The sequence below is a fragment of the Acinonyx jubatus genome, chromosome B4, assembly GCF_027475565.1.
Source record: "Acinonyx jubatus isolate Ajub_Pintada_27869175 chromosome B4, VMU_Ajub_asm_v1.0, whole genome shotgun sequence".
In the NCBI taxonomy this organism is placed as follows: Eukaryota; Metazoa; Chordata; class Mammalia; order Carnivora; family Felidae; genus Acinonyx; species Acinonyx jubatus.
Window position 1 is genome coordinate 129,859,760 of NC_069387.1, and position 10,967 is coordinate 129,870,726.

Here is a 10,967-nt window from a genome sequence, read left to right on the forward strand (position 1 = left end):
TCTCTCTCTCCCCCTACCCCACTTGTGCTTCTCTCTCTCAAATAAATAAACTTTAAAACATTTGAAAAAGGGAAGAAACCGTTCTGGAATGTATTAAATGCTATGTAAATATGTTACGACAATATTTATTTTGAGAGAGCGAGCGAGTGAGCAAGAGCAAGCATGTGCACAGGAGCAGGGGAAGGGCAGAGAGAGAGGGAGAGAGAATCCCAAGCAGGCTCTGTGCCTTCAGCACACAGGCTGACACAGGGCTCGATCTCACAACCCGTGAGATCATGACATGAGCCAAAATCAAGAGTCAGACATTTAACAGACTGAGCCACCCAGGTGCCCCGTCATAACAACTTGAATTCAACTTTAGTAAGTTTCAGTAAGTAGCGCATTCTTATGGCACAGAAACAAAAAGACACCAAAATGCTTCTACTGAAATGTCTCCCTTCCTCCTCTGTTCCATTTCCTCTCCAGGGCAACCAGTATTTCCAGTTTCATATGTAGTCTCCAGAGATATTTTGTAATCATACCAGAAATTGCGGATGTATTCTCTCCCTCCAATTTCAGACAGTCAGGAAAGTTGAAGGAATAGTACAGCGAACACCATCGACCCACTGCTCGGATTCAACAACCATTAACATTTTGCTGTGTTCATCTGTGTTTGTGATGGATGCATATGTGTGTTTTTGTTGTTTCGGTTGAACCATTTGAAAGATTATAGGCATTGTGACTCTTGACCCCCAAATACTTTAGCACACAGCTCCTAAAAGTAAGGACTGTCTCCTACTGTTACTGTAGCTGGGAAGATGCACATGAGTTCCCTAATGCCCTCCAATATCTAGGCTCTAAGTGTTTATATTATCTCAGATGTTCCCCAAGTTTCTTGAAGCTGCTTTTTTCAAACCCCGATCCATTCTACACCCTTTTAATGGTAGCATGCTACCTACACCTTGCCTTTTTTTTCCTCTTAAAAACATGTCTTAGAGATTAACCCATGTCAGTAGATAGGAGTCTTTCTTCTGGATAGCATGCTTGGTATGTTTTATATGGCACACTTGTACATGTGCCCTAGTTTATTTGGGCGGCCTTTATGGTGATATTTTAAAACGTTTATTGTTACGGGAAGGACCAGTAGCAATAACAACAGCTGCCATTGCCTGAACACCTCATTCGTGCCGGTTGTATTGGATCTCTGACGTATGTTATGACACTTGAACCTTAACAGGCCCTCTAGAGTGGATGTCATTACTGCTCCATTTTATAGACCAGGAAACTGGAGGCCAGTGATGTTAAACTGAATGTATCCTTGATGGCTCTAGATGGTTGTTTTCCCAGACTGTCTGAGTTTGTCTTTATCGTTTCCAAGTCTCCTCTGATTTGGATAGCCTACATCGTTAAATCAGAGGTCAAAGCCATTGGTGCCTAGCCCAGCTCCCATCTACAGCTATTTGGTTTCCGGCCCAAGACTTCTGCCCCATGTGTCCTGTTCTGATGGAAGCCTCAGAGATGGGAGCTCTCTCTTACCCCAGCCTTCTTCGAGCCCCTGTGCTCACCCTTACTCTGTCTCCCTTGTCATGACCGTTGCTTCTGTGTTGGGGCAGGTGGGGAGCAATGCTGGCATCGTGGGGATGACCAAGGAACATCTGGGCCTGGCATTGGCACTCAATGTGCCTGTCTTTGTGGTGGTCACCAAGATTGACATGTGTCCTGCCAACATCCTACAAGGTAAGTGAAGCTTGCAGCTAGCAGCAGTCTCTCTGTTTGGGGCTTTCGCCCACTGTGGCTCCTTGGTGGTGCTGCCAGGGCTTCAGCCCAGAATCTTTTGCTTTTTTCCCTTGTGCTCAGACCTTGGTCTGGATTTCCGTCAACCCAGAATCTTCTGCTTCCTCCTTTGTTTAGCTCTTGGTCTGAGCACACCCTCGAATTATGCCCTGCTCTTTGTTCCTTCTGGTTCCAAATATAGGATTCTTGAAATCCCTGATCTGGCACCTCTTTTCAGCTGGCCACAGGGCCAGGGCCTTGGCTTTTAGCATCTAAACAGGGGATATCTATGGAGACATTTGGGCAGAGGGTCTGATTGCCTTCTATCACCAAAGGCTTCAGAACAGCCTCACATTTCTTCCTCACTGCTACAGACGGTAGATGAGTAGAGACGTGTCCTTTTGGAATGCCTCATAAGGGCTTCTGTGGATGTGTAAATGTCTTAGAGGTCCTTTGTCAGATGAATTTTTATCGAGGAAGCAGAACATTCTGAGAACATTGGCTTTGTCGTGGCTTACAGGATGTGGGTCTTTTAGAGACTCTGGAGAAATCTGACCGGTTTCAGACTTGTAACCTTACCAGAGAGACCTTATCTATGCTTTTTTTAACCCTAGCAAGCACCTACCCACCCCAGGTTTTGATCCTCCTTTTGCTTCTCCAGGGCTGCCGTTTAACACTGGTCTGTCCATCTGTCTCCTGCTTATGTCAGTAAGGAGTGGACCAGTCTTGCTCTGGAAGCCTGGCCAAAGAGAAAGCTGTGTCCCCCTAATTGTGTTCCATTTCACCCTTTAAGAAACCCTGAAGCTGTTACAGCGCCTGCTGAAGTCGCCAGGCTGCCGGAAGATCCCTGTGTTGGTACAGAGCAAGGATGATGTGATTGTTACGGCCTCCAACTTCAGCTCTGAGAGGTAAATGGGTAGTGAGCACTCACTTCTGGGCAGGCATAGAGATTGGATGGACTAGAAGATTCTGAACTCAGTACAGGTTCTCCCAGCCGGGCAGTGTTGCCCAGAAGTTCTGTCAGGCAACCCATATCCTGAGGTGCTGGCCTTGCTGAGGTTGGAATCTCAGCTGAGGCTTCAGTGTCTTCTTACCTGTGAAATGGGAATAATATTCCCTTCTCCATGGCGTTCTCATAAGTGTTGGAAATGATGTATGTAAAGCACTTAGCCCTGTGTCTGGCTGCTGTGTGATACAAACGCAGCCATTTTTATAACTTATTATTAATTAAAAAAATGTTTTTTTTAATGTTTATTTATTTTTGAGAGAGAGACAGAGTGTGAGTGGGGGAGGACCAGAGAGAGAGGGAGACACAGAATCCGAAGCAGGCTCCAGGCTCTGAGCTGTTAGCACAGAGCCCGATGCAGGGCTCGAACTCAACAAACCGCGAGATCACGACCTGAGCTGAAGTCAGACGCTTACCGACTGAGCCACCCAGGCGCCCCTTATTATTAATTTTTTATACTGTTGTCCCCCAAAAGCTGTCTCATCGCAGATCAGTTTTGGCATTTACTTATTAGTGTATCCTTTGATTCCATAGACATTTATTGGATGTTTGTTCTGTGCCAGGTTCTTCATCCGGGCATTGAGGATTCACAGTTAACTCAGGCACAGTCTTTGTCCTCAGGGTGGTCACCTCCTTGGTCAGAGAGCTACTCTCTTGATAATAGTGAACTTTGTTAAGTTTGCTCCTTTTCCCAGAGTCTGGGGGCTGCTTAGGAGCCATCGCCTCCTGGCTTGGTCTGTAGTACAGAACCCAGAGCAGCCTGGCATTTTGGTCTGTGGCTGTGCCCTGATGCTGTCTTCAGTACCACCAGGCGGCCAGCAGAGGGGGTATGTTTCAGCTGGCCCCATTTCATTTCATTTCATTTCATTTCATTTCATTTCATTTCATTTCATTTCATTTCATTCTGAGCGCCTCTTCTGTGCAGGTGTTATTCTAGAAGCTATGGAGACTATATAATTTCCAATCTTAAACTCTGATTAACCCTGGATAGGAGACAGAGAGCCTATTGTAATGACTGATGGAAACTGAGATGTAGTCACATGTAACAGACACAAAAAGTTTTCCAAGAGCTGGCAGGAGTCAAGAGTGCCCATCTGGGAAGGGTTTCCTGGAAAAATCTGCATTGGAGATGGGCTCTGAAGGATGAGAGGGTTTTTTAGTTGGGTAAAAGGGAAGAAATTCAGGCAGGAGGATCAGAGTGAAGATACACACGGGGAGCAAAAAAGTATTAGGCTTTCGGGAGAAGCAAAGGTTCTCTGGTCTGGCTGGCAGACAGGAATTTGAGGGAAATAAACCTGCCGACATGCTGGAAAGAGGGAATTCAGGCTGTCTCCTCTGCAGCAGAAAGGCAGGTAAGAATTTTAAACAAGCATGTGTGTGCTTTAGGAAGAAGAGGCAGTCATACGAGCCCCAAATAGAGCAGTGGTGGAAGGACAGGGACGAGGGGACAGATTTCAGAGAGAAAACTGAGTGAGAGAAGAAGGCCTTAGAGCAGGTCTGGCCAGCCCTTGGAAGGCCAGGGCAGAGGCGTAGAGCCCTAGGAGGCCGGGGGCCCTTAGCAGGCAGCACGTGCTTACCTTTCCCACCCTGTCACCCAGGAGCTGGCCATCTGAGCTCCTTTGTCTTTCTCCACCCTCCACTTAGGATGTGCCCGATATTCCAGATCTCCAACGTCACAGGTGAGAACCTAGATCTGCTGAAGATGTTCCTCAACCTCCTCTCCCCCCGCACCAGCTACCGAGAGGAAGAGCCCGCTGAGTTTCAGATTGACGACACTTACTCTGTCCCAGTGAGTGGCTTCTGGTGGACCGAGCGGCGTGGGAGACTGGGTGGGCACTTCCTACAGGGGCATCAGGACAAGTATACGGTGGGGAGGGTCTGAGTGGGCATAGACTTACTGGGCCTTGGCCTTCTCTGCAGGGTGTGGGGACAGTGGTGTCGGGGACAACACTGAGAGGCCTGATCAAGCTGAATGACACACTGCTGCTGGGCCCAGATCCCCTGGGTAACTTCCTGTCCATTGCTGTCAAATCAATCCACCGCAAGCGCATGCCTGTCAAGGAGGTGCGGGGGGGCCAGACGGCCTCCTTTGCGCTGAAGAAGGTGAGTGTCTAGAATATGAAGAACAGCCCCCTTGGGTTCCGTTACACTAGGCTCCGGGCCATCTGCAGTTGTCCTGGCTGCTCAGTAAGGCAGGGATCACTGACCTCACTTTTACAGGTGAGAAAACGGGGGCTCAGGGAGCCCAAGGGACTTACCCAGGATCACACAACTAGTAAGTGCTATAGCCAGGACTTGGACCCAGGCCTACCTGCCTCCTAAGCTCTGTTCCCCCTTCTAGTGCCTGAGGAGGGCCCCCCAAACTCAGTGGTGAGGTCAGAAAGACACTTCCCTCCTATGCAGATGGTCCCACCGCAAAGGGCCATTGGGGTCCATGCCAGATCCTCCTCCCACTCAACCTTCCATCCCTCAGGACTTGGGACGAGCGCTAGCTATAGGGTCACCTGCCTTCCCTGCCAACCAAATTAACCAGTGGAATGGGATTTCCTTACTCCCTCCAGCAGTCATCATGCTCACCCTGTCTCTGACATGTGCACACTCGCCTGCCTGTGCCCTCTCACCTCCACTTAATTCTTATTCATCCATCAAGGCCCAGCTGAAATGCCACTTCCTGTGTGAAGCCTTTCCTGACACAACCACCCCTCCCCGCCCCCGCTGCCCCGCAGAGCAGTGTTTAAGCTTCCCATATAGCACTTAAGCCGGCCTTGTATTGTCCACCTGGAAGGCCTGTGGTCCAGTGCAGTAAGAGGGCAAGGCTGAGCTGGGGTGGTCTTCGTTCCCAGAGGGGACGCCTGGTCCTCTGGGACCAGGGGATAGAATCCTGGGCATCATTATCCCTGAGGTCTGGGATTCCCTCTTTCTTTCAGATCAAGCGCTCGTCCATCCGCAAGGGCATGGTGATGGTTTCCCCACGCTTGAATCCCCAAGCATCCTGGGAGTTTGAGGCCGAGATCCTTGTCCTCCACCACCCCACCACGATCAGTCCACGCTACCAGGCCATGGGTAGGTGTCTAAGGGCACTGCCAGCCCAGGAGGCCCTCTGCTCTAACTCCCTCAACAAAGTGTTAACAGCTCCCCAAACCCCAGAGTCAGGTCTCCATCCTGTTTAGTGATGCCTTCCCCTCTGTTCTGCCCACAAGCCGCAGGGTTTAATCAGTTCCTGCACACGTTAGCTGAGTGCCGGTTCTGTGTCGGGCTCTGGAGACCCGGACTTGCCCTCAAGAGCCTCACACTCACTCCTTTAGCAAACGTCGGCCTGTTATGTGCCAGGCAGTGTTGCCAAGGTGCCAGGAACAAAGAGATGGGCAAACTCTGCTGTCAAGAGGCCAACAGTCTAGAGAAGGTACACACGCAAACAGAGTGCCCTGTATTTGGGGACCAAGACTGTGGGTCCGGGGACAGGTGGGGTCTGACAGTGTGCAGCAGGAGCGGACCTCCAGCTCGCTTGGCAGCACGTGGTCCCCTGAGGCCTGTAGCTGGCCACAGCTCAAGCGTGTGCCATGCTCTCTCTCCTGCCTGGGGGCCACTGAGCAGCTGAGTCCTATCCTGACCTCCTGGCTCTTTTGACAGTTCACTGCGGGAGCATCCGGCAGACGGCCACCATCCTGAGCATGGACAAGGACTGTCTGCGCACCGGGGACAAGGCCACCGTGCACTTCCGCTTCATCAAGACCCCTGAGTACCTGCACATAGACCAGCGGCTGGTGTTTCGGGAAGGCCGCACCAAGGCCGTGGGCACCATCACCAAGGTATGGCCAGGACGACCTCTTTGCCCAGTCCCAGGGAGTCCTGGGGACCATCCCATTCTCAGACTGAGCACAACGGGAGAAGCCCTGCAGAATCCTGCTAACTGCCAGGGACAGAGGCACTAGTTCCTGCCTTGGGAGAGCTAAAACAGTGCTCAGGTGTGGCCTCGGTGCCATGTTCTCTCTTTCCCGAGAGGTGTCTCTGGGCCTTCTGCCTCCCTGGGCTTTGGTGGTGACTGTGGAGGAGAGGAGGTGGGGTTGATGCCTGGCTGTCCTACCTAGGAAACAGTGGTAGGAAAGTGTCTGGTCCTAGCTATGGTCGGCCTCCGAGGTGCCAGGCGTAGGCTCCAGTGGCCTGGCTGGGGGGGGCACTCTGACGGCAGTGGGTCAGGATATAGTGACTGTTGGACAGCTAGGGTGCCTGGGCTTGAGCTATTTCTGTGTCGTGGAGCCCACTTCATGCCCTCTGCAGGCTTCACCCGTGTTCTTGGGTAGGGGCGGTTGATAGAGTGGTTTGATTCTTGCTCTAAACAGCCTGTGTGAGATCTTGGGATCCACCTCAGGCTGGCCTTGCCTCCAGAACAGCCTTTCTCAGGCTCATCCAGGCAATTCCAAGGGCTGTACCGTGGGTGGAAGATCTCATATCTTTGAAGGCTGCTTGCCTCTGGGGCTGGCTGAGAGTGGCAGAAGCTGCCAGCACGTGCCATAGTGCCCTTGGGGGTGTAGCCAGGCCTCCTCCCTGCTTTGAGATTGAACTTAGACCACAAGGGAAGGCTTTAAATCAGTCTCTCCTGGGTGGGAGCTCTTAAGATTCATGAAAGCCACACTCCAGATGTTTCCAGGTGCTGAGGCATTCAGGTGATTTCTTTGGGAGGCCTGAAGTTAAAGCCTGCCGCAGACTCTTGTCACAGGGGCAGCAGGAGATTCAGTTGATTCCCTGAGGAGTTCAGCCAGCTTAGCAAGGAAGAGAGCCTCAAGTTGGGTTCACAAGGTTCTGGGCAGGCTGGACTCCAGCTAGGAGCGAGGCTAGGTGGGGGGTTGACAAGATTCACAGTGGTCTGCGGGAAGAGCAGCTGGGGCAGGGGCTAGGATAGAGCCACTCTGGGCTGGGCTGAGGCAGGCAAGACGTCAGCCTGGGTTGGAGCAGCCCCGAGACACTGAGCGGGAATGAAGACCTCCCTTCATCCGGCTGCCGCTGTCACGGCCTCCCTGCCGCCCACCTCGCCCAGGGCTAGCCAGGCCAGGGAGGGGGAGGTCCCTGGGGGCGGAGGCACAGGGCCTGGGCAGCGGAGCTGGCGTCACTGCCTGCGGCTCCGGCCCCATCCTCAACTCCTTGACTCCTGCAGCTCCTCCAGACCACCAACAACTCCCCGATGAATTCGAAGCCCCAGCAGATTAAAATGCAGTCAACAAAAAAGGGCCCCCTGGCCAAGCGAGAAGAGGGAGGCCCGTCTGGAGGGCCAGCAGTAGGGGCACCCCCGCCTGGAGATGAAGCTTGCTCTCTAGGGACGGTGCAGCCGGCTTTGTCCAGCGGTCTCCAGGCACAGGTGAGTGGACTCCTCGGGCCAGTCTGGTCCCCTGACCACCTCAGGGTGGCAGTGGGAGGGTGGCTGTTCCTCTAGCCGGTGGGGGTGACAGGAGAGCTTCGGGCAGCCTGTGCTCAGCTGCCGTGTCTGCAGTTCATAGAAGGTGCCTCCCCTCCAGCTCTTGGCGCGTGAGTGCTAAATGTGTGCTGGTTGTTTCTTGAGGCCGAGCGTTCTTCGAACACTGTAGAAAGCCCAGTTTAGTCGGTCCTGCTTAGCATTTGGTGTCAATAATCAGAATAGAAAATTGTCAGGGGTTCCCTCTCTGAGTAAGAGAGCTTGCGGTCTGGGGGGGGGCGGGGGGGGAGTGGGGTATGTCCGTGGTGGTGAGGCAGGTTGGAAAGGCCCTGCCTTAGAGGGTCGTCCTGCGTGGCAGGGGTGGAGTAGGTGGCCTTGGGCCCCGTGCCAGTGTGGTTGTCGCTCGGCATCTCCTGTTAGGTTTGTCCCCCAGTTCTGTCCCGTTCGCCCCCTCATATTGCTCCTTCCGGTGTCTTCTCCATCTGACCCCGCTTTGGAGAAGGAAACTTCTGCTTGGACCTGTCCTTTCTGTTTTCTGTCCCACATTGAGCCTTTCTCTCCGTATCAGTGGGGGCAGGTGTTGGTTCCTGCTCTCCTTGTGCTTCTCAGAACGGCTCACTGTCGTCAAGTGTGACCTGCCCGCTGGGGAGGCAGGGTGGATGCCGGCTCCATCTGACAGAGAAGTTCTGTGCTCTAAGTCACACAGTAGCTGACGGCTCGGGCTAGGCTGGGACCATACCGCCTGCTGGCTTTCCCCCCGCCCCTCTTCCCGCTGCCTTGCCCCTGTGCCGCCCTGCCCTGCTCCCAGTGGGCCACTACGTTTCAAGCTCCTTCTTTCTCCCTTTCAGCCCAAGCCCAGCAGCGGGGGCCGGCGACGGGGGGGCCAGCGTCACAAAGTGAAGTCCCAGGGGGCCTGCGTGACTCCTGCCAGCGGCTGCTGAATCTCCCCTGGCCCACCCCCACCACCCAAGGGATCCTTGTACTCTGGCCGCTGTGCCACCAGATGGGCCAGAGCAGCTCTGACCACCACCCGTCCTCCCCCAGGCCACAGCTGGAGCCTCATCATGCTCCCCCCACCCCCATTTTCCAGGGGGGTTGTAATTTATAAGCTGAGGAAGGTGGCCAGACTTCCGGAGGACTGACCATCATCTACCTTCTTCCCTGCCTTCTTCCTTACTCACATTTTTTGTATATCTGGGCCCTTAGTTTTTATTCTTTTTATTATCTCTCTCTCTTGTGTGTGTGTGTGTGTGTGTGTGTGGGTGTGGGTGGGTGGGTGGGTGGGTGGGTGTGTGGTGCAGAAGTGTAGCCAGTCAGGGCCCTGGCAGTCTTTCTCCTTTTATCCTCTGTGGCCACCAGCCTCCAGGAGCTGGCTGCCTGCCCATCTGTCCATCCGTCTGTGTGTTTCTGTGACAAACTTTAGGGGCTTTCAGAAGCTGAGGAGCTCATCACTCCTCTGTGCTCACCCTCCTCCCCTGTGCTCATTCGTCTGTGCCCAGAGCCCTCTACAGAGCCGGACTCAGGGCTTAGGGGATTCATCAGTGTCTGCTGCTGCCCGAGCAGGGAGCCTTCTTTCTGGGACTAGGGGGATTTTAGCAGAATGGAGCGTGGTGGCCTCCTTTTTTCTCTCTCCTTTTTTACCCCCTTAAACCCAAAACCATGTTATGCCAAAAGCTCTTAAGTTGTAGCCTGTAGATGTGTGGAGGGGAGTGGCACTTGGATTGTAGGACCCTTCCTGCCCCTAACTCTGACCCTTGCCACTGACCCAAAGACAGCAGGTGGTTTTTTTTTTCTCCTTGGAGACAATCCTGTTTGCCTGGCCAGGCCAGGGCAACTCCTGCTCTGCTGATTCTGCTGAGCTGAGGCTTTGGCCCTTGAACTTTAACTCTGCATCTTGTTGGGCCTGGGGGCACTGATGGCTGACCTGGACTCGCATCAACTCGCTCTGGGTCCTGCTCACCAGCACCTCCTATTGGTGGGGATGTGTTCCTCTGAGCCAGGCCTGGGCTAGAACTCCTCTTCCCTACCACAGCCCTGCCGTGTTGCCCCAGCTGGCTGCTACAGGAGCACAACAGGGAAAGGTCTGAGCCCCAGTTTTGGAGGCCCCTGTGGGGGTGTGGGGAGGTTAGGTAGGGGGTTGTGAAAAAGATTCTTCCAGGCCCAGCACAGAGCATTAAGCCCTCTGGAAGATTCACTGTCTGGGGTCCTCCAGGCCAGAGATGGCCCTGTGGGGCCCAAACGAGCCTGGCCTGAGCTGCGGACAGAAGCCCTTGGTTTAGGGTGGACTGGTGGGTAGAGATATGTTCTTCTAACCAGGGCAGACACCCAGCTGGCTGGGTCCTTCCTCAGCCTTGCCTTCTTCCCATCCCAGCCCTCTCCATTCTTCTTGCTTCTGAACTGCTGGTCCCTTCCCCTCCCCTCCTTCCAACTATTTCTAGTTACCACTGACCCATGGCCATGGACTGACCGGACCGGCACAGAAAATAAAAGTTTGTTCCAAGTTGATGGTTGTCATGTTCCCGGCCCAGGCCCTCCAGGTGGAGGTGCTGCCATGGGGAATGCTGGCTGTGCCTCTCTGGAGCCCCCAGCTGTGGAGCAGGGCGGGGTCAGGAGGAGCCCAGCTTCTCCTCTCGGGCATGTGTGGTTTCAAAACCCAGGCTCCTCTGCCAGCGGTGACAGGGGCCAAGCTGCCAATCTTCTCTGACCCTCAGTTTCCTCGTCTAGAGCAAGAGGTAAGCGCCTCTGTCACGGGGGTTGTGAGGATTCGGTGAGAGAACGTACGGTGAAGCTGTGATGTGCCCA

The 10,967-nt window shown here is 53.6% G+C and overlaps 1 protein-coding gene across 5 annotated transcripts in view; it reads left to right on the forward strand.

The window, feature by feature from the left end:
- GTPBP1 (GTP binding protein 1) overlaps window positions 1-10,967 on the forward strand; it is a 38,166-nt gene that overhangs the window by 14,849 nt on the left and 12,350 nt on the right. For 4 of the 5 annotated variants that reach the window (XM_053226813.1, XM_053226810.1, XM_053226811.1 and 1 more), the window contains 7 exons: window positions 1,593-1,716; window positions 2,546-2,660; window positions 4,403-4,547; window positions 4,679-4,861; window positions 5,686-5,821; window positions 6,389-6,567; window positions 7,911-8,111. In XM_053226813.1, coding sequence (XP_053082788.1) covers window positions 1,593-1,716; window positions 2,546-2,660; window positions 4,403-4,547; window positions 4,679-4,861; window positions 5,686-5,821; window positions 6,389-6,567; window positions 7,911-8,111 — 1,083 coding nt within the window. Of the gene's footprint in view, window positions 1-1,592; window positions 1,717-2,545; window positions 2,661-4,402; window positions 4,548-4,678; window positions 4,862-5,685; window positions 5,822-6,388; window positions 6,568-7,910; window positions 8,112-9,013; window positions 9,429-10,967 lie in introns of those variants that run through there. The other variant, XM_027070717.2, reaches the window with a different exon arrangement.